General features: G+C 36.5%; 1 protein-coding gene across 5 annotated transcripts in view; it reads right to left on the minus strand.

Moving 5' to 3' along the window:
• Window positions 1–5238: 5238 nt before the first annotated feature.
• Window positions 5239–23692, minus strand: part of LOC125061189 (teneurin-a) — a 206169-nt gene continuing 187715 nt past the window's right edge. For all 5 annotated transcript variants that reach the window (XM_047666432.1, XM_047666428.1, XM_047666429.1 and 2 more), the window contains 12 exons: window positions 19871–20035; window positions 18672–18846; window positions 17465–17707; window positions 15750–15977; window positions 14371–14561; window positions 13082–13317; window positions 12004–12714; window positions 11264–11667; window positions 8439–10324; window positions 7935–8088; window positions 7107–7461; window positions 5239–6581 (listed from right to left, as the gene is read on the minus strand). In XM_047666432.1, coding sequence (XP_047522388.1) covers window positions 5590–6581; window positions 7107–7461; window positions 7935–8088; window positions 8439–10324; window positions 11264–11667; window positions 12004–12714; window positions 13082–13317; window positions 14371–14561; window positions 15750–15977; window positions 17465–17707; window positions 18672–18846; window positions 19871–20035 — 5740 coding nt within the window. In that variant the 3' untranslated portion in view covers window positions 5239–5589. The remainder of the gene's footprint in view (window positions 6582–7106; window positions 7462–7934; window positions 8089–8438; window positions 10325–11263; window positions 11668–12003; window positions 12715–13081; window positions 13318–14370; window positions 14562–15749; window positions 15978–17464; window positions 17708–18671; window positions 18847–19870; window positions 20036–23692) is intronic.

A 23692-nucleotide genomic window follows, 5' to 3' on the forward strand; every position in this document is an offset into this window, starting at 1 on the left:
GTTTTCCTGAAAGGAATGGCCACGTCAATTAACACTATCTTTAGTCCAAGTTTTATAATGAAGCTTTGGGTTGCCATGGCGAATCGAATAGTTTAATTAAAGTATTTTATATTATTGACGTCACAAAGTTATAATCTAATATTTAACTATTATATTTAAACATTGTAAAATATACCTCAAGTCAAACAAATAGGGACGCATTTAAAATTTATAATGTCTAAATTTTTATTTCGTCAATGGATCAAAATGACGTCACATAACAAACATATATTTCGATAAAGTCTTTGACGAATTTAAAAATAGTGAAGGGATTAGTCAGACTAAGTTATTATTTACAAGCATGTTACGTCAATCATTATTTAAAAGCTACGTCATCGTCCATTCCACTGATCATGACGTTTTGTGTCACGTGACCGCCGTATCAATATTTTAATTATGGATTTTTTGATTAATTAATGATTAGTTAACTTCCTCCTTGTAGCTTTAAAGTAGAGGTATATTTTACAATGTATAAATGTTTTCGAATTAAATTCTTCCCTTCTATCTTGGGTACCTAAAACCCAATTCAATTTCAATCTTCGCATTGGTAGACATAATACGTCGACAACTTCAAAATATATTTTAAAAAAAAGGGTGCGTGTAGTTATGTACGCGCTTAAGAAGTTATACTTCTTTGGCATTATTAAAAATAGTTTTTGATTACATGCAAATAATTAATTACAATTAAATAATCAAAGACTGGAAAAGGAGTCATTATAGTCAATAAAGTTCAGTTTACGTTTGAAAAATTAAATAAATAAATATTTATTATTATTCTCTTACATTAAGTGTAACATAAATTCTATAATTATTCGAATGTTGTTTTTAAATTATGTCTAATGCCGTAGCAACTTCCGTGGGCAACTTCATTCTGTTAATTTTGTGTCACGGTGCGCGCGTTACATAAAATTTCACTCTTATCAATTTTTCATAACGCGCCTAAAGAAGTATAACTTTAAAAAAAACTATATTTTATTTAAAAATTCGATATTATTTTAAAACTTTTAACTTTCCCGGCGTGAAATGGTTAGCTAAACTCGGAAAATGCATTTTAATCCTAAATAAAACTAACCTCCAGGCATGTAAATTTGTTGTAAATTAAAAACAGATCTACGATCCGTCGCAAATACGAATTGTAAGGCGTTAGAGAAACGGCTTTTATAAAACGCGTTAATAGTAGTACAATATCTGTTACCATGGTATAAATACAGTGGTAACCATGGTAACAAATAACTTCGTCCACGTTTTATGAAGCCTCAAATAGCCGTTGAATGTTTCATTTTATTAGTTATTCAACTAATTAAGGCTTATAGTACGTTTATAACGTATGTAAAGTCAATGATATGTTGTTTTTGTATATATATATATTATATATACAGTTATACACGGCTGAATCAGTATTATAAGCCAATTGTAAATAGAACAATAAAGTACAATGATGTATACAAGTAGAATTTCAATGAAATAAAGGCGATGTTTATTAACAAAAATTTAATTTGAATTTCGAATATGTCGTGATTGGCTAAAGATTGACCAATCACGAGACAAGTGAATTCAAATATCGAATGACAGGTGTTTGACAAAATAAAAACGTTAATTTGTATGTGAAGACTTTGCAAACAAATATTAGTAGTACATTATAAAAATCAGGGTACTGGTTCTAGATGATATATTTACTGCATTCAGAATATAGCAGTTCCCGGCGATACTCCACATCGATCTTTGGAAAGAGACAATCGGTTCATTTCGGCCTAGCGTTGTCTCTGTCGCACACACTGCCATGTTAGTCGTTAAATTTCATTTTAACGAACATAGTTATAGTCCAAAATAGTTCGTGTCAAAACAATGAATTACTTAGTTCTGTATTGAAGTTAACGATAAATCTAATAATTGATGGACAATACGTAATTACGTGACCATTTCCAGGTTCAATAGGTCACGCCCTTTAAATCATTTTTGGTTCTTTTTAGGAGATGCTTATAAAATTTATAAGCCGCCATAATTGACGGTGACTCTCTTGCACAAAGTGCATTTTTATCAAGATCTTTAAGTTTTAAGTAGTACTTAAATACGAAATTAAAAAAAAAACAAATAATGATTTCATTGCATGTGACAGCTGTCATCATTGAATGACTCGTATATAAGACAGAACCGATATTCAAATAATACGTACGACCATCCAAATATATTTAAACTTCACTGCCTCCTAACTCCCAACTTAATACCTCTAATTTCGGCCGGTTTCTATATCTGACTAATCGTAATAACGTGTGGTTTTTGTATAGAACCGTCAAATGCGCTTTCTATAGAAAATTCCCGCCAATTTGGTTGGATATACAACTCGTTCGATTTTTAAAATGATTCATAATTTTTAACGAATTTTAGTATTTTGAGATCAAATGTTTGACGCACAATTTTTAATGTTTCCTTTTTACGGCGAGAATATTTTTCCATAATGCGTTATATTTTTAAATACAATAATTATATTTTTACAAGTAGTTTAATCGTGCGGATTGATCTCATTATCACGTATAGTATAAGATCCCGATATACAACGACCTTCACCGAGATGCTTATTTAATGAAACTTATTTTATATTTAATTTAATATGTCAATAAATATAATCCATATGGGTTGCCTAGCAAATTTCAGTCCAGAGTATGTTTAATTAATATTAAAAAAAAAAATTTTTTTATAATTTGCATGTAGTGCATTTTTTGAATTTTTTTCAATCAATATTTTTAATCAGGGTAGTATTATATATGTATCACCATAACCTTCTTTTTTACTAAAGATGTATATATACTTTAGTGTCACATAAAAAATATACACATAAATAATTAATTGATTAAAACAACCTAAAGTTTGCATATTCTATGGGCTTCATACTTTCTTTGAATTATCTATTTCTATAAATTTTGAATTTATCTAATAATCATACTGGTGAAATGTTTAAAAAATTATTTTTTTAAAAATATTAATTAAACATACTCTGGACTGAAATTTGCTAGGCAACCCAAATGGATTATTTTTATTGACATATTAAATTAAATATAAAATACGTTTCATTAAATAAGCATCTCGGTAAAGGTCGTTGTATATCAGGATCTTAGACCAGTAGCTCAATGTAGAGGAATTATGTAAATTAACTCGGAATAATTTTTTATTTTTAAATGGAGATTTTTTGTAAAATCCAATGTTATGTTGTAAATATGTGCGTCTGAACGCTTAACGAATGTGTATAAGATTTTTATGAATGTGTTAATGAAATTGTGTATAAATTGATATTGTAAAGTAGTTTAAGTTGTTCTGAAAGTAATGTTTCGAGCATAAATAAATAAGTTTTTCACAGGTTTTGTTTTATTTATATTACAGGATATATTCACACTTGCAAAGATGTCTTTCGAGAATCGAAAATGCCTTTTTGAACTTGCATGTGAAAACTTCTATAGCATCGTTGTGATTTGAAAGTCGATGAAACGAAAAAGCGACCGAAACATAAATTCATAAGATGTAACGTGGGAAAATAATATAGGAAGCATTATACAGTTTTCTGAAAAAAAAAAAACAGATGTGCGAAAAATTAAATAAGATATTAATTTAATTCAATTATAAAATTAATTGAAGATTATCAATTTTATTTACATATCATTAATTGTAAAACTTTTTGAAGTGAAAACTATTTTAAAGCTAATACACTATAATCTGTTTGGCCACGAATCCATGGACGCACTGTTTTCAAGGGAAATTTCGCCACTGGTTGCCACAAAGATTTTTTAAGAGACTCATTGTTCCCGTGTCGTTTAGAGTAGGCCATGTCCTCTAAGACTGACCAAAATTTGAAGTGTAAAGGGTCAAGGTCTGGGCTAGATGAGAGCCAGTCTTCAACTCTTATAAAGACCGGAACGTTGGTTTCAAGCCAGTCTTGGGTAGTTCGTGCCTTGTGACCAGGTGTAGAATCGTGCTGGAAAGTCCACAGTATATTTTAATAACATGATCCAAGACTGTATCTTGATACACTTTGGCTGAAGTTTTAATTTTGCGAAACGTCTAAAGCTTTATTATTAACGACAGACACGACGGATGGAGAGTAGACAGCTGGCGCGGCGTATTTAATGTAATATAAATTGTCATGTTTGTGTACGATAGCGCACAAACATAGACATTCACTTCTGCCGGCACTCCCGGAGTGCAACCCGTCGTTTTTTTTTATAATATGCGACGGAGTCCTAGCGGGAATCTTAATTTCTCCCCATAAGATTTATTGTTCTGTAACGTTTTGGCACTTATATTTACTACGCTATACTAGATTCACTAATTCAAATTCAAAAGTCAAAAATCATTTATTCATAGATAACACAATGTACACTTATGAACGTCAAAAAAGACGTATACATTAAATGCTTCTAATTTTATTTTACATTAACTGCCAGTTCTAAAATCAAGGGCGTAGAACGGAAGAGAAGAACTGGCAATAATCAAAAGGTTTAGTTCTATTTAGGCGTCTTCTAGCTAAAAGCAAGATTCCTCTGTCTGTTGACCACACATGCATTATCACTTGTTATAAAGAAGCTACATTAACTAAGCAACGTTAAAATAACATTGTTTGAATTAAAACCTAAAAACCTTAAAAAATATAATATATTATTAGGAGTCCCTTTAGGCAAGGTTCCGAAGATACTGGCAGCGTTCCCCCTTTGAATAGCTAGGACTAATTCTTTGTCCGCGGCAGCTGCCAGCTCTTCGGTCTCCTGTGATGTCGACTAACCTTTTTGTCGTACTATCTACCTGGCTCTTATATATAATATATTTATGTGGAATAGTGTAGTTAATAAATAAATATCCGTACTTTTAAATCTACCTACTTCATCAAATTGATTTTATCACACAACTAAATGTATTTAAGTTTTTATTGAGATTTTAATAGAAATGATCACCAGTATTATTATTGAGATTAAATGAAATTTAACAAATTCCGATTTTACGATTGCCCTAATATAACAATTTGTTGAACTGTCAACTTGTACCGTGTCTGAGTAGATACACTTTAAGTTATTAGAAACAAATTTTATTCAATTTAAAAATATTTTTTGTCATTTAGTGCGTAAAAACATTAAACTATTTTACTGTTGTTAGTGAGATTTAGGACGTTTGTTTAAGGTAAATAACATAACAAAAAAGTAATAAATAAAACATCAGTTTGGTTAAAAAAGTATGCCTTTTTATTATTCTTTCAAATAGTCTTCATCTAAATTTATAAGAACATTGGACACGATCGAAGCTTTTTTACCGATAAATAAGTATAAATAATTTCATATTCACATAAATCTTATCTATACATACAATACATTTATTTCAATATCAGTCCTCTCAAAAGGTCCATCCTTCCCTGCAAATAAAATTCCATATTTACACAGCGATAGGGATTCGCGTCTACCGTACATACATCAACAATTAACAATTAATAGATACTATTTACAAAATATATTATCACGCACGCGTCTCTCTCACACTAGACATTCACACGATTTGGCATTCGACGGCTCGTCACTAGCAGAGTTCTTCCCAGGCGAGCCACCAAGGGGAGGGGCACTCCGAGCGCTTTCGGCGACGACGCTCGCTGCGGTCCGAGCGTCGTTTGACAAAGCGAACGTTGTACGGGTCTTCGGCCAGCTCCGGGTACCGCGCCACGTCGTGAACGTACTCCCCTTCGTAGCCACCCGCGGAACCCGCCTTCTGAATCTCTTCCAACTCGGCAGCCGACCAGTCCAACGAGCCGCCCATTCCGGCCCGAAGGATCTCGCGCTCTCGGTGCCACGCTTTTCTGATAGCGGACGCTTTGGCGTGGTGGAGGAGTCTCTGCTTCTCTCTCTCCGTGCTGGTTCCGTATCGAAGGTTCACGATACTCGTCTGGCCGTGTATCTTCACGTCGGCGTAGGACCGGCCGCCTTCGGTCACCTCGTGGAACGTCACGTTCAGTTTGCCCTGCATCCTCTTCAGCTGCTGTTTGTCGTCCGCGGCGCGCCAGGTCTCCTCTTTCACGAAGTAGAAGACGTCCTGCTGGTCTCCGTGGACGACGAAGGAGAATGGCAGTAAATGGGATCGATTGAATACTGATGTGTAGACGTCACGGTAGATGGCGTTGGCGGAAGGCACGGTGGTGACGACGGCCCTTCCCCGGGAGTTTCTGGAGACGAGTATTCCACGTCCGAAGGGTGGTTCGGAGTCCGAGCCGATTCTTTTCGGAGTGAGGTCGAGAGCGTCCGCCTTGAGAGCGGACATCGCCGGGATGGAGAGGCTTCTGAAGTCGGCTATTCTCTTGTTGGACATGTGTGACAGGAAGCCTGATTCTATGATGACGCTCGGAAGTAGGGATGTCGCGTATGGGAGACTGGGGCCGCTGGAGTCGGGTGCCATTCCCCATAAAGGTCGGCCGCGAGGGATCCTTGGCAAGACTGAGCCTCCGGGCAGCTCGTCTGGGTACAGCTGTGGGGCGAGGCTTTTGGTGTCGTAACCCAGCAGTTCAAGCCATGATAAGTGGTCTGAAAAAGATTATTATTAAGGTTTATCCAAGTATCCTGCTAATATGGCATCCTGCATGATGATTATGAAGTATCATTTTCTACCCTAGTCTAGTTCTATGAAAATTGGTTCAGCCTGTCGTAAATATTGCGAATTCCTTAGAAATTGGCCTTTTAAATAAAATTAAAGACAATGGCGCTAGAACTTGTTTAGTTCTGGGCCTCCGATTTCTGTATCTGTTGCATGATCATTTGTCAATCTAATAGGCAAGTAGATGATCAGCCTCCTGTCCCTGACACACGCCGTCGTGGGTCTAAAGCCAGCCGGTTTCCTCACGATGTTTTCCTTCACCATTCAGGCCAATGTTCAATGCGCACATAGTCAGGGCATTGCATAGCCGGGGATCAAACCTACAACTTCAGGGATGTGAGTCTCACGCTGAAGCTACTAGGCCAACACTTCTTTTTTAAATAGATTTCAATTTTGGACAAAGGACTTTTACAACTGAAAAGAAGAGAAAGAAGAAGAATGACAAATCCACTTACCAGTTGGCTTCTTGTTCTGCGGCCTGACATTAATAGGGTCGTTCCCGTTAAATCTATATAAATGCAAATGCGTCGGGTCATGGATTCTCTCCATCAGACTCTCCCACAATGGCGACATCCATTGACCAATGAGAGGGTCGTACACTTTGCCGTTCGACATGTGGACCAATGACGTCACCTGGTCTAATAGACCACCGCAATAGTCCACTGGTAGATAGAGGTAGGGGTTGGAGTCGTAGACTATGTGACCGTATGGGGACCTCATCATCTCCCTGATGCCTTCGCCATATTGATTGAAGACCATCACGGGAGTTCCGCATTGGTCGGTGGCGATGTAATATTTGTGACGAGCCACCTAAAATAATAATGTCATTTTTAATTTTTGGACTTAAAGTATTGTATTGTAGTAGTATTGTATACCCAAAATATTTAATTTTGAAGTTATACTACTTTGGCGCGTTATCAAAAATTGATGAGAGTGAAATTTTACGATGCGCACGTACCGTGACACAAAATTAACAGAATGAAGTTGCCCACGGAAGATGCTACGGCATTGGATATGATTTATTAATTTACAATATTCTTAACCTACATTATAATAATAATAGTTAAAAATTAATAAATAGAAAATTAAACAAGTTAAATTAATTTTTTTATTTATTTAATTGGAAGTCAAACGCAACTACCCTCATTTGAGGGTAGACTTTGCATTTTTGTATTATAATAGAATTTTTCATTACAAACTAAAATTTAGTATCTATACTAACTTTATTAAAATTGTCTTATTTGGGTTCAGCGCTTTATTCGTAAAAATATATAAGGACTTACCTGCATATAAATAATATGTCCGCGGTCATCATACACCAATGTTATGAATCTATTCTCTCTGGGCGAGTAAATGTGACTAACTTCGTGAGGTTTAGCTTTGTTCGTGTAAAAGAATTGTGTTACGTTTCCAAAGTTATCCTTTCTTGTTGACAAACTGTAAAAAAAGACAAAATATTTAATTATCAGCTTTTAAGGTATTTTAAACTAATTATAAATATTTATGGCTGAAGGGATCTCCCCTTGAAAAAAAGACAAAATTTATTTGTTTTTAAATTTTCGTTTGGCGTTTTTCTAATGCTGTGTCTAATCTGCCATAAACGCTAAACATATAGTCGTATTGTGTGCGACCATATATTTTTTTAAATATATTTTATTAGGTTACTAAAATAAAGCCTATTTCTAAATGTATATTTATAGTAGACAGTAAGTACATACATAATAATTGTAATAAATAAATAAAGAAATTTAAATTAGGGTAATAATAACAAATTCCAAAGTACTCACCGATCTAGATGATCGTAGTAATATCTAACATCAAATCTTCCACGTTTCGTCGCTCTTATTAGTAGACCTTTGGCATTATACTGGAATTTCTCTTCTCTTGCATTCTGCCAAACCAGCCCCCGACTGTCGTATCTATACTGCCCCTCCCCAAATTTAATAATCCTATCCATATCATTGTATCCCATGGGAATGGTGTTTTCCCTATACGTCATTGACAGCATATTTCCGTTATCATCGTATCTGAAGCCCCAGGGCTCTTGTGCCTCTACGCCAGTCAACTGTCCGTCACAGTCCCATGTGTAGTTCTTAACATTTGTGTACGTATTCACGCCCACGTTCCGCGTATGCGTTCTCGTCTGGGAGATCCTTCCATGTTTATCGTAGAAGAACTCCATCCTGAACACTTCCATCCTATGGATATTCACTGTTATCTCCCGCTCTAAGAATTGATCAGTAAGAGTTCGGGAAAACATCGCGATACCGTCGTACACGGACGTCTCGTTCCACTTTTGCTTGGACACCGTGAACTGACCCAGCAGTTCTGGCGCTCCCGTCTTGGTGTTGTAGACGATGTGGTAGGGGATTAGAGTTTGCCCGCCGATCCGTCCCTGAACCGCTACTGTTCGGTAATTGCTGTCGTATTCATAGATGATCTTGGCGTTACTGAGGCCGGTTTTGGCGCCGTAATCCAGTCTCTCTTCTACGAGCAATCCCCCGACGTACGTCGACTCCCAGCGGTAGTCAACTTCGCGGTCCACGTGGAGTATTTCAGACGGCAACCCATTGTTTTCTGCGTAATGTATTTGCGTCTGACCGTCCCCGTGAACCACTTCGGATATCTTATTTGTGGTGAAGTATCGGTAGATGATCCTCGCGCCATCCCCGGGGAAAACGGTTTGGAGCAGTTCACCGGAATGCGAGTAATGTTGGAGATACTTCTTGGAAGAGCCGGGTGGTGTGTAGGTAACGCGTATGAACCCGATCGACGGTTGCACGCTGAACGAGTGGTTCGTACCCGACGGCAAAATGACGTGCGTCAGACCGCCATCTTTGTCGTATTTGTACGTGAACTTCCGTTGACTCGCTAACGATATTTTGGAGACGAGGTTCCCCTCGTTGTAATAAATGAACTTTGTTCCGTCCTGGGGACTCGTTATTTCGGAGAGCATGCCGTGTGGGTCGTAGCTGTACGATTCCTCGGTCACACCCCACTTCCAACCGTTTATCCTATAGAAACGATCGTAGGAGATGTTCAAAGGAACTCCAGCGCCGTGCGGTGTGAACGATAGAGGTAATCCGGCGACGTCATAGGAGATTGTGAAAAGTGGATTTCTATCAGCGTTGAAGAATGTTTCTCTGCTCTTGAATTGGTCGAATTCTATGATTAGAACTCGCGAGTCGTTCACCCATATCTCACGGTTGAGTGTCTGCTGTGGATTCCTGACATCACCAACCAACGTGTACAAGGAGTACATATTGTTTATGAGGGCATCCCCGAATGTTGTCGTTTGGTGTGACCACATTCGCAGCATTTCCGCCTCGATAGGCAAAGCTGCTTCCAGCAGGGGATGCTTAGCAGCGGCAATACTCTCAAATTTCCCGGACCAGGGTGTGTCAAGTACCAAAGTGTTGTTCGTGTATATTTTGCCTTCGGTTATTTGTTTTCCGTTATTGATTGTGATTTGCTTGAACGATTGCCCGTGTAAGACATATTCGCACTTCTTGGCTACTCCAACTGGTATTGTGCTGGCGGGATTGGACACAGTCACGGCGAGGCCATAGTTTTTAGCCAATCCAGACGCAATGTGGACTTGTTCGCCTGATGGCATTATTATTTTTGTCACTCGACCCAGCTCGTCGTAGACGTAAATCACGGTGTCACTTGCCTGCATAAAACGTTGTATGTGAATAATTGGTAATTATTATCAAAATCTTACATGCTGGAGCTAAACTTTGAAACTTCTGCTACTCTTTTTTTTTATAGAATGGGGGGCAAACAGGCAAGAGGCTCATCTGATGTTAAGTGATACCGCCGCCCATAGACATTCTCAATGCCAGAGGGCTCGCGAGTGGTACGCTCTTTTCTTGAAGGACCCAAGTCTAATTGGTCTACTCTTTCTGAACCTTCTCCATCAGCTCATAGACAGACAGTTTATTTAAGGAGTTGAAATTAAAAGTCCTAGGTTCGATTCTTGATTTAGAATATTGTATAATATAATGAATATTAAAATAATCAAAGATTATTTTCGCAACATTGGCAGGTATCTCGACGATATTGTTATATTATATTGTTAAGAGCGCACATTAGGCCAGCAATTCATGATTTCATCGGCTCGTCTCCCCGCTCTAGTGACAAGTGAAACAAACGTATGCCTGAAGTTCGCGTGAGATAAGACGAACGATACATGTGTTTCGCGGAACAAAAATGAAGTAAAGGCCAAATGCTTTTTATTTAAATAACTCGTGAAATGTACAATATTTAATAAAAACGCTAGAAACAACCCACGCCCAAACTAATGTGCTGAAATTTAATTATTTTTTGTCTCCATAATACTCGCCATGATTAAATTAAAAGAAATTAGAGAAAAGTTAAAGGTGACTGTGTTTTTTTTTGTATCGAAGAATTTATATAGTGTTTTCAACCATTGAAACCATCACATACTTAGATAAAACTATGATGATTTTGATTAGTACCCGCTATTAATGAAATCAGTTTAAAATAAAATCGCTTTGTCTCTTTCTTTCCAATAACATTTACGCTATATTAAAAAGGGACTATCTTAGAATATAAATCACGTGATATTTAATAGATAAATCGTACTCACCCCCGATCGACTATTAAGCAATCCACAATTAGCGTCATAATCAAACTCCAATTCCGAAGACCCCTTCTCCGTGATTCTTGTCAAATATCCGATTCCAGAGATTTTCAGTTCCAATTTATGATCTTGAGTATTTTCTATAGAACTGACAATGTTACTGTAATCTCTCAAAAGCTGTATTTTGTTTCCAGACGCATCTGTGACCGTTGATAATTTTCCAAAACTGGTGTTTTTGGAATACAGGAACGAGTATCTTGTTTTTCCTGATGTTAGGTCTTTGGTTGTAATATGTTGGCCGTATCTGTTGAAGACGTAAACTTCCGATGTTGGTGGGTAGGGGATTCTGAATTCGCCGTTTTCGTCGTGTGAGGGTAGGTAATGCTTCAGAGCCAGTATGTGAAGGGAGCCTGAAAAAAAAGTTTTTATGTATGAGGGTATTTAATTTTTTAACAAAATGCGGGTAGTATGTGAAAACGTACAAAAGATTAATAAATACATGAAGTTTTCTGCTAATTATATAAAAAAGAATTTAACTGTAATATATCTTTTTTTTTAATTTAGTGTATGCTGAACATCTAAAAATTCCTCCTCGTTACGCGTCGTTACCATGGAAACCATCGAGGTCTTTATCATTTTTGAAAACAGGCAAATAGCCTGATAACGTTCCAGAGAAACCTTCCTCCTTCCTTCCTTTGATGAGTTTACCTAATTGTATTTCTACATAAGTAAAGAATAAAACTAACCTTGGTCAACTACATTGAGTACACCATCCGGTGTGACAGCAAGAGCTGAGATCGTCTGGAACTTGGCATTAGACGATAACAGCGTCTCCGTATTCGTGGGCGGTTCATCTCCAACCACCACACTCAGCCTGCAAGGGCATCCCGCCTCATCCCTGGGATTCACCGGAATAACGGTAGACGAGTTGCATTCACAGCTTAATTCCTTCAAATTCTCCTGCAATTTCCCAGCAAAATGCAGTATTTTCCCCGACGGGTCTATTGTTTTAATCGTGTTCGTCTTCTTGGAGTCCGATTCTGCGACGTACAAAATACCGCTCGGGGCGAACGCGATCGCCAGAATAGTCCCCAGATTGGAGTCTTCGCGGAAATCGGTGGTTTTGTTCGACTTCGCTATGGGTTTCCCGTCACTTCCGAGTCGACAGTGCGAGGGCTGTCCTGCGACCACCTTTATCTTCATGTCGACTGTGAGTTTGAGGATGACTCTATCGTCTATGAAGTATAGGGAGCCGTCTAGTGGGGATAGAGACACGCCGGTGGGCCATTGAAGTTGGGCTTCGTAGGGAGCAATGGCGCCGTGACAGGGCACGGGTGACCAATGGTTGTGATGTCCATGGTGACCTACGAGGGTATGGATGATTCCGCTTGGGTCAACTGCTCGGATGTTTGTTCCATCTGCGATGTACATGGTCCTATCTGCTGCTATAGCCAGACCTGAAGATAGGAATACGTAATGAAAACTACTGCATTTAAAAGAGAATGGAGTTAATTTCTTTGTTATATGAGAAATTGTTAGCCATTAAGATGCTGTGCACCAATGAACTTTCTATAGGCGCATTTGACATTCGCTCGAACGGTGAAGGAAAACATTGTGAGGAAACCGGCTTGCCTTAGACCAGACGGCGTGTGTCAGGCACAGGAGGCTGACCACTACTTGCCTATTAGATTGACAAATGATCATGAAACAGATACGGAAATCTGATACCCAGGCCTAAAAATATAGTAACCTAAGAAGACTGATTTATTTATTTATTTTTATAAATATAATAAATTACATTTAACCGCTTGATTATCAACGAACCTTTAGGGTGGGCCAACTTGGCTTTAATAGCAGGTCCTTCATCACCGCAGTTAGAGTCATCACCTGGAACGCACCGATCACCACTCCCAACCACTGGTTCAGAATTGGTGGTGGGGTCTCTCACTTTGTCCAGCACTATCACTCGTCTGACCTGGTGCCTCTCGGAGTCTGATATGTACAAGTAGCCGTCGGCTGGTGATATGCAGATGTAGTATTGGTATGCCATTTGAGTAGTCCTGAAAAATTATTAAGGATAATTTTAAAGGCTGTATAATTTATTATTTACCTAAAATTTTGTCCCCTCCAGAAATTAGTGGATATCTAAAAAACTACTGAATTGATTTTGATGGGACTAGCACTCTTCCTTAAGTAATTTAAATGAAAGAAACAAAAGATTCTCGGAAGCGAGAGCGATATGGCTTTTAATTTGTGAACAAACATACATACATATAAAATAAGCGCTCATCGTTAGAAGTTTAAATACATTATAAAATCCAAGTAGTGTTTTAGTCCATCAATTTCAACATGCAATTTTTGAAAGTCGGTTAAAAACTACGATAGAGTTATGTCGCTTTCACTAAATGTAACTATGTTTTTACACGCTTTATATTAGCTTCACCTGTATGTATGTATTTAACCGACTCCTTCGGACTCGATTTTGACCCACTTTTAACTGACAGATTTAATTCAAACTTTGCGCACCTGTCAAAGATCGATGACAATGCAATAATCCGAAAAAAAAATGGAAAAAATAAAAAAAAAAATTAACTAAAAAATAAATAATAGTTGAGGGCGCTCTGTGCCATATTTTTCGTCTATAGAGAGAGCAACCCACGCTTTTTCACAATAATACCAGTATTTTTTGTTCATTACCATTTTCAGCCTAAATTAGGAATTATTTTTCACTTTTTAGTTTGATGTGCTTTAAAAGCGTGTTTTTTAGTTTTTTTTTAACTATTATTTATTACAGTGATAGAAAGAGAGAGATATTAGTAAGTTAGACAACGCGCCTACTGAGAGATTTAGTTTTTATCAACCATTAAAAAAAACAGTTTTACAATCTCCAGGTGATTTTAAAGTGTCAACGCCTTTATATTTTATTTAGAATATACAAATATTTATCCTTTATATATATTATGGTTTTTTTAAATATAACTCCCAAACAGCTGGACCGATTTTGATAAAACTTTCTGTGTGAGTTCAAGTGTATTCGAGAATGGTTTAAAGTATTTTTTTGTATTTAAAACGTGTGTACAGGACTTTTTATTTACCCTTGTATTGGTACTTACTGTAGTTGAAGAACAGTTGTGACGACGCCTTCGGGTGTAATACGTCGAACCAAGTTAAAGTCTCCGACGTAAAGAGAACCATCAGGACCAGATGTCAAAGCTGTCGGAGTGAGAAGTCTGGAGTCAGCGGCCTTTCCGTTGCAATGATCGGGACAGTCCAAGCTTCTTTGGAGACCGGTTCCCATAACCACCTGGAAATATTTACGATTTATCTATCTAGCTATTAAGAGTAGTGTTTTCTAAGGCCAAGTCAAAGCATAAATGGTTTTTAATATAAAAATCCAGGGTTCTAGTTTTATCCACAACGAAGTCGAAATGGCCTGAACTGTTTCCAGAAAAAGATGGAACAGCCGTGCCGCTTTTTTACTTGGCGATAAATTTAGTGATTTTAGGCATTCTATAGTTTTCATATTCTTGTTTGTTGTTTGTTGTCAGACCTGGGCATTGACAAAACAACTGGGCAATGGAAAAAAGCTGTCAAAACAGTAGGGAAAGAAGTACAGAAGTAAAAAGATAAAATAAAATTATGCGATATTAAAATGATATAAAGTTTTAAGACGCATACACCACATACTGAGCACTTAAGTGGAGATGGACGGGTAATATAATGAAAGAAAAGAAGCAAACATGGAACAGAATCGAAACGGAGTGGTATCCACGAAGTGGGAAACGAAAGAGAGGCAGGCAGAAAATGGGAGGACGATATAAAAACGTAGCGGGTCGAATGTGGAACCGCTAAAGAACGCCAAGATTGTTTTTTTTTTATATAATAGGGGTGCAAACGCCATCATCAGGACGCAGTCATCGCAACCCATGTAACTCTATTTTAGAGAGTGCGATGCCGGCCTTTTAAGAATGGGAACGCTCTTTTCTTAAAGGACCCTAAGGCGAATTGGTTCGGAAATACTTCAGTGGGCAGCTGGTTCCACATAGTGGTGGTGGGCAAATATTGCCTAAAGAAACGCTCAGTTGTAGAAGGACGGACGTCGGGGTGATATGTGAAATTATTAATCTTAATATATATAAATTACGTGTCACGTTATATGTCCGCTAAGGACTCCCTAAACTACCGATATCAATCAAATTTGCACACCGTGTGTAGTTTGATCCAACTTAAAATATAGGATAGCTTACATCTCAATTTATACCCGCAATATTATTTTATTGCAAAATATTTGTATATTATTTGATAGTCACAATTCTAACAGATGGCGCTGTGTTGAAAGTACCATCACATAAGCTACAATTTAAAAGCATGGTGGATTGGTGTTCTCCTGTCGTTTCTTTTGAATAGTTTACTACTATGTAATATAACAAAACACTTAGCCACAGCAACGCCTGGCCGAGTCTACTAATTATTAAATTCCAGTTAAAAATACCTGAACAGTCCTAGGATAATTCTTCAAATGCAATAAAGCGCCGTCTCCCTTCTGCAAGATGCCCTCGTGGAAGTTGTAATGGTGGTGGATGTCCAGACCCCATCCCCCGATGTCGGATATGTCGACGTCGAAGCCAGCCAACGTCGCCGTCTGCGTCTCCCAGACGATTGACGAACATGATGTGTATTCGTATCCTATTGATATCTTCGCTTGGGCCTCACCGTAGACCTGGAGATGGGATTTGGATTAATTAAACTATATATACGGAGCAGTGTTGAGTGGCTTTAGTGAGGAAGTGTGAGAGAAAGAGCGAACGAAGAGAACGACCTGGACAAAGAATTAATACACGTTCAAAATTTTAATAAACCTGATTTGTGAATGCGGTAGAATACATATTGTTTCGTAAGTTCCATCGGTCGTGCGGGAAGCTGTGAGTTAACATCGATGTTACGTTATGATTCCTATAGCAACATCGATGTTTTTGCTTTCAACATCGATGATACCCCTACCCTGAGGTCGTAAATTAATTTCCTTGTTGTCCACCAAAGGACTCTTCTCTATGTGCATTTAACATTCGCTCGAACGGTGAGGGAAAACATCGTGAGGAGACCGTTTCGCCTTGAGGCAAAAAGTCGACGGCGTGTGTCAGGCACAGGAGGCTGATACTTGCCTACTAGATTGACAAATGATCTTGAAACAAATACAGAAATCTGAGGCCTAGGACAGGTTGTAGCGCTATTGTATTTGACGTGACAACGTCTTATAACTCGATGGAGCCGGCTGCACGCACGAAAAAACATGACGCATGCGGCGTTACCTCGCTCTGAGGCGTTCCATTTTAAGGCTTGAAGTGCAAGCGAGAGCGCAGAACGAGCGACAAAGAGGCACAATCGGCCTACGCGTTCTGCAGCGTTCGACATCTGTCTCTCTCCTACTTGAGTGAGCGATGCGTCCGCGTGGACAGCAACAATTCCATCAGTATTTTCTTATGACGTCATCACGTTCAACTATCGTCAGTAAACCGACTTTACAGACAACCGATTTGTTTTTATAATAACTATTTTTTATTTGAAAACGTTATTAAGGACATTAATAGACAAAAATAATAAAAGAAAACTGAAGCTTAACACTAAACAAACAAAAAATTTATACATATTTCAAATTCCTGCTTAAACAAAATCAAAGTCTTCCCGCTTCTTCAAATACTTTCTCACGTCTTCCTCTATGAGGTGGAATATATCTTTATAGTTAGATAAAACCCTTTTACAAATTTAAAAAACTTTTAAAAGAACATATAATTAACAACATACCTATAAAATAACAAAAATAAAAACAACCATATTCTATATCTGTGTCTGTAACAATCGTAAAAGTTTAATATGAATTAATGGAATAATTTATTAATGTATTTACAAAACATCAAAAAGGCTATTCTAGCATTTACTTATGTCTTAGAAATTATTACTATTCATTGTCACGTAATGCCTGTTGTAACATCGATGCGACCTACCTGCACTTTTGTAACAAATATGGAACATATTGTTAGAAACTAATATTTTTATAGTATAGTATTTTCAAATAATTTCATAACACGATGTACATAACTAACTTACTCTAAGTTTTCTCGCTAAGTGAATGTAATTCTTTGAGAAATAAAGTATCTTTGAACCTAACCCGAAACATTGTCGAATTATTATAATCATAAAAAACCTCACCTTCTGCTTATACACATTCCTCTTGTTCCACGCAAACACATGTGTCAGATCTGGGTCCGCCTCGTATGTGTGTGTGTGAAGTGATCCCTCTATTTCCACCCTCACATGAACCCTGGTCAGGGCGGCGGGTATTATTTTCCTGGTGAGTTGTATATGCACGCAGGAAAGGTAACCGGCAGCTTGCGACGAACGATACGTTAATTTAACTGAGGAACCGGGTATGGCTATGGATTCACTGACAATCTGAAAAGATGTATTTTTTTTAATATAAGAATATACTATTAATATACTACTTCTAAGAATATATATGTCGCAGCCAACTAGCTTAATAAGCCGTTCAATTAACAGCCTGGCCTTTTAACTAAACAGCGACGTTTAACTAGCGGCCTGAAAGCCAGCCAGTTAAACGTCGCTATGCAGATTACTTGGATCGATGACGTTTCATTACTTGCCTAGTCTGATGACAGTTAATTTAAATTTAATTCCACTTTCTGACACTCTCAAACTCGAAAAGAAACTCTTCAAACTGTCTATATGGCGTCGGCAAACCACAAATTTGATGCTGTTTAAGTATAATGGAAAAGTGACAATAATAGTGTGATTTTAACTGTGACTAACTCAAGTAATTTAATTTTTAAATAATTTTTTTCACATGATCACTCTTTCGTCCGAATGGCCTAAGCATTGGCCAGCCAGTTAATTACAAATGCTACGGCTGAATATCTTTCAGGCCGCTAGTTAAACGGGGCTGTTTAGTTAAAAGGCTAGGCTATTGTTTATTAAGCTAGTTGGCTGCGACATATATAAACTATTTCTTCTTAAAGTAATTCGTTTTATATATGGAATATATACGTCGGAGCAATGGCATTACTGTCAGCTGTCAATGTCATTATGTCATAGAACTTATAAATATTAATTTTGACATTTGTCTAGGCTCTGCTGTAACCGAATCACGCCTAGGGCCTTGTTAGTGGCGCCTTGGGTTGTTAAGTGACGCCTATGGACAGCCACACAGCCAGAAGGCTTGCGTCGCCGGCCTTTTAAGAATCTGTCCGGTATCCTTGAAGACCCTAAGACAAATTGCTTCAGAAATACTTCAGTAGGCAGCTGGATGCACAAAATGGTGGTGTGCTGCAAAGTGTCTTAAGAGACTATCTAAATAAAACCCTAACATATATATGAAGAATAGTATTTATAAGAATATTACCTGAGCTTCGGGATATATAACAGTGGTAGTAGTAGGCGATGGAGCAGCTGGTGCAGCCAACGCCGGCATGGCCACCACCTCTGGTCTTAGGCGCTCGTGGTCATGGACTCCACACGGAGGCGTGTTGGATTCCCACCATTGTGGCATTGGGGACCAGCCCAAAAGTGGGGGGGCTCTGTAATTATTATTACAAATTGTGTTTACGCTAAAGTACAAAGAAACATGTGTTAGAAGAAATTTATTTTTAAAGTAAAACTTCTTTAGGCGCATGACGTTAAAAAATTTAAGGAACGTCACGAAGATGTGCAGCGTTTTTGTCGAAGAAAAAGAGAGCGATCGAGAGAGGGTGAATTATTCAATATAGAGATTCCATTTTTAAACTTAAAATTTCGTTAAGAGAATTTATAAAATTTTTGTATTTTATGCAAAATAATTTATTGAAATCTCAAATATCGACTTGTAAATGAAAATGCCACGTGTTTTTACTATCGAAGAAATAAATTAAAATTAAATTTATTATTTGTATTAATTTTCGACACTTAATATTTTTGACAATTAAATTCATTAAATTAAATTCCTAACATACACACACACATTTTTCCCTCCCTCTAAGTCTCGGAAATCTAAAGTTTTAGATTTGTATAAATATGAACAAGACTTAAAAATTCGTTTGCCAAAGAAGTTTCGCTTCTGACATGTGTACTTTGTGCGCAAGCACTTTTTGTAGTTATACTTCTTTAGGCGCGTTATGAAAAATTTATGAGATTGAAATTTACCGATGCGCGCGCACCATGACACAAAATTAACAGAATGAAGTTAGTGGCGCATGTTAGCACGCACGCCGCCTCTGTTCACTGTGTAATTATATTTCTAATATTTATCTACATGCTTTGAGTTTCTACATTTAAAACACGTGCTTTCATTTTACAAGTGCGAATTTTATATGTGCGTCTGAATTATAATCAGAAGTGATTTCAATTGAATATTTAAATCTAGTATTGATATTAGAAAATATTTGTGAAAAAACTGTGATCATCAACCTTCCTAAGTGCTTCAATACAATTGGTTAACTATTCGTATGTATTATTAATAACGCCAAAGAAGTATAAGTTCTTACGCGCATAAGTACACGCACCCTTTTTTTTTAAATAGTGTCATTCATAAGTGTTACCAACATCAATAAATAAATTTTGTCTAACCTTGGTGTTGGTACTTTAACGCTCTCATCGCTCAACTCCATTTGAACCGGTGGAAGTACGACGATCTGATTCCATGGCACGAAGACTGTCTTCCGTAATGGTTTGAATGGAGACCTCTGGAACTGCAGCGTCACGGCTCCACCTCCGTTCACCAGTACGTCGAACCTGAAGTTTTCATGATTGGTTTTCATTCTTAAAAGTATATCAATTCCTTTGTTGTTTAGGAGGTATTGGTACGAATGATTGCGATTTAAGAACCTAAATTGACTGGCATTTCAAATCTATACTGTATACTATCTTTTATCTATCCATATATAAGAAAAATGGTCTTCGTTTGAGGCTCCTTCACGACATGATACTACTGCCATTCGATGCGAAATTTGTCCTAGATGGTTTATGGCTATTTATTTGTTAAATTCCAACGTTCCTTCATTTTTTTATTCATGTTTTACTCTTATGAAAATTTATACATACGGACTTCACCGCGGAAACAATCGGGGAGGCTTCCTAGAGCCTCAAAACGTCAACATCTGTTAAAAACTCGAATAATAAAAATGTGAAAAAAATAATAATAATGAAACATAAAATTTTATTTATTTCCTATTTTAATTCGCCCAGCGAAGCGGTCTTGAAACGGCTAGTAATATTATAAAGAGGAAAGATTTGTATGTATGTTTGTAACGAATTGGATCAATTCTCTGGACCGATTTTAAAAATTCTTTCCCCGTTTCAATGCTACATTATCATTGATTAATATAGGTTATTTTAATTGCACGTAAAAATAAGGATCCCAACTAAAATTACAATAATATTACCCAAAAAATATGATATATCATTTTGTTTTCAATAATCCCGTACCCATAGGAAGCCAGCGATACACTATTGCTAAATACATTATTATTTAGGTCCTGCATTTACATTTATGCCAAAATGTTTAAAAAATAAATGTCCACCCGTGCTAAGCCGGGCCGAGCCGCTAGTTATAGATAATTTTAATAATGCTAGACCCTAGGTCGAATTCTTAGTATTATAGATACTTCTCTATGGAATTTTGAGAATCATACTTTAGGATTGCCGATAATAAAAACTAATCCAAAAAAAATAGAATAATATTACTAATAAAGACTTTATTTATGACAAAATGGTTGTGAGAAAATTCATATATCGCTAGTCCCCACACTAGGGCGTCCCTGTGTGTAACTAAGTAACATTAATTATTCCTTGGTACATGATACATGTTTAAAACAGTTAGTTTTTATAGTAATTTTAGTTGTACAACTATGTCTTATAAGATATTAAGTATGAGTGAATGTTTGAGTGTGTGAATAGGTGTGTATGCGCATGTATTTGAGAGTGTAGCTGAGAGTTATTATGATCGTGCGCTGTGTCTGTGATAGTTTTTGGAACCTCAAACTCATGCCACGTAGTACAGTCTCTGTAGATTCGAAATCCATTTCGGCTAGCTTAATTTTAATGTGATTTGCGAGTTTGTATCTGGATAGTTTGACTAGCTCCGAATCCATAGATTGAAAAAAATTATCATAAAGTCTACTGAATATAAACATACTGTAGCGCGTTGAAGCATGACGATAAAATTATATTTAATAATTTTATTTTAATAAGATTATGAGTAAGATTGTTTATTTTTTCTGACCTACTGAACGGTGTCAAAGACTACTGCGGTAGAAGATGCAGAGTGACCCCACATCTCTACGCAACGCAATCTAAATATTCGAAATTAGTTAAATTTTATTAATTTACTTGAAGTCGGTTAAAAACATACACTGCTATCGTCATAATACATAAACCATTTGTTCATCTTAATTCGTAAGTTGAACGCTCGGGAATAATGGAATTTCTTAAACCAATAAAAACGTTAATTGTAAATATAGAAACATCAAAGCGTGGTTCGGTAATGGCCGATCGTTTCCGTTTAACGTAATACGTGTAAAGTATTTGTAATAACCGTGTCCGAAAATTAATAATAACGAAATTACACGGCAGCTCTCGTGTTTGTTAATATTTTCATGGATCACGCGATGTGAAATGATATTTGAAGAATTTTGTCGCTTGTGTATTTTTACATAGTTTTACAATATTTAAATAATACCGATTAAACGAATTCACCAAATTTTTAACGCGAGTGAGACATGGGCGCATTACGTTTTATGGTTTAATAAATTTCAAACGAGATAATTTGAAATATACGAAATTATTTGTTCTTCCATTAAAAATAACATTATCAGTCGCTCTAGAACCTTTTTAGGTCTGGGCCTCAGATTTCCGTATCTTTTTCATGATCTTTTGTCAATCTAATTGGCAAGAAGGTAGCCTGACACGCGTTAAATGCGCACATAGACAGAAAGTCCATTAGTTCACAGCTGAGGATCGAACTACGACCTCAGGGATGAGAGTCGCACGCTGAAGCCACTAGGCCAACACTGCTCTTCTTTTTCTTTCATTCTTACTTCCTCTTTCTTCTTTATTCCTCCATTATATATAATATTTAGGACAATATTTTAAGTTTTAACTAACACAATAATAAGCCTATGGAGTTCTGATATTTGATAAATAAATTATTATTATTAAGTATTAACCGAAGATGAAACGTTGCGTTCTTTTGTTATATTGTATTTTACCTAAAACATATTTATATTTAATTCAAAGTCGGACAAAGAGTAGACTAAGTGAGAAGAGCAAGACTTGGTGCAATGTGTGCTTTAATTTCCAAAATTCAGTTAAAATTGCCGAGTTAATAAGGGTTTTAAGTGTATAAAGTACACCATTGTATAGGTTCAAAGATACTTTATTTCTCAAAGAATTACATTCACTTAGCGAGAAAATGTAGAGTAAGTTAGTTATGTACATCGTGTTATGAAATTATTTGAAAATACACTATATAAAATAAAAATATTAGTTTCTAACAATATGTACCATATTTGTTACAAAAGTGCAGGTAGGTCGCATCGATGTTATAACAGGCATTATGTGACAATGAATAGTAGGTATCTAATAATTTCTAAGACGCTCGTTCGCAGACATAAGTAAATGCTAGAATCATAATCTTTTGGACATAAGGCGCTCGTATTAATGATATTATTTGAAGCCTTCCTACTTAAAAATAATATAAGCAATTGAAGTTTATACACTACACTATACGAACTATTATTCTAAATTTAAAAACCATATAGTTCCATTTATAATCTATAGCTAATGGAGCTATGGCTTCGCTGGGTTATCACTAGAATGTAACAAAGAAACAATGGTTCATTGAACTCGTTCGAACCAATTAAATACACCATTAGCTTCAGGACTATGTCGGCTTGAATCGAGTGTAATTGAGGTGCCCACTTACTTTGAATAGCTCCCATTTGGACAGATAAATTCTATTTACTAAAAGATTCTATAAAATTGTCTGGTTCTAAGATGGTAGTTAATTTACTGTAATGTTAACGATTTTCATTCCCTTAACGCTGACAAGCGATCACAAAAAAAAAGTTTGAATAATAACTTTTCCTTTCTTTGATATTTGTATATAAAATTACTTACGTAAACTTTAACTGTTTATTAAATTTGACTTATTGTAAAATCTGACACTAATGGCTGAGGTTAGACACAATTCACTTTGTAATAATGTTATCAATGAAAATGAACCAGAAATATCTGGCCCTTATTTCTGTTACAAGTTTAAACATCTGAAAATTGTCGGAAGTCAATTGTTAACTTAATATAAAAATATCTAAAATCACTAATATTATAATCCAGTGTGAAGGTGGAAAATTGCCGTAAATGCTGTAATAAATTCAAATAATAAACACGATT

This window comes from Pieris napi, chromosome 23 (assembly GCF_905475465.1).
Source record: "Pieris napi chromosome 23, ilPieNapi1.2, whole genome shotgun sequence".
In the NCBI taxonomy this organism is placed as follows: domain Eukaryota; kingdom Metazoa; phylum Arthropoda; class Insecta; order Lepidoptera; family Pieridae; genus Pieris; species Pieris napi.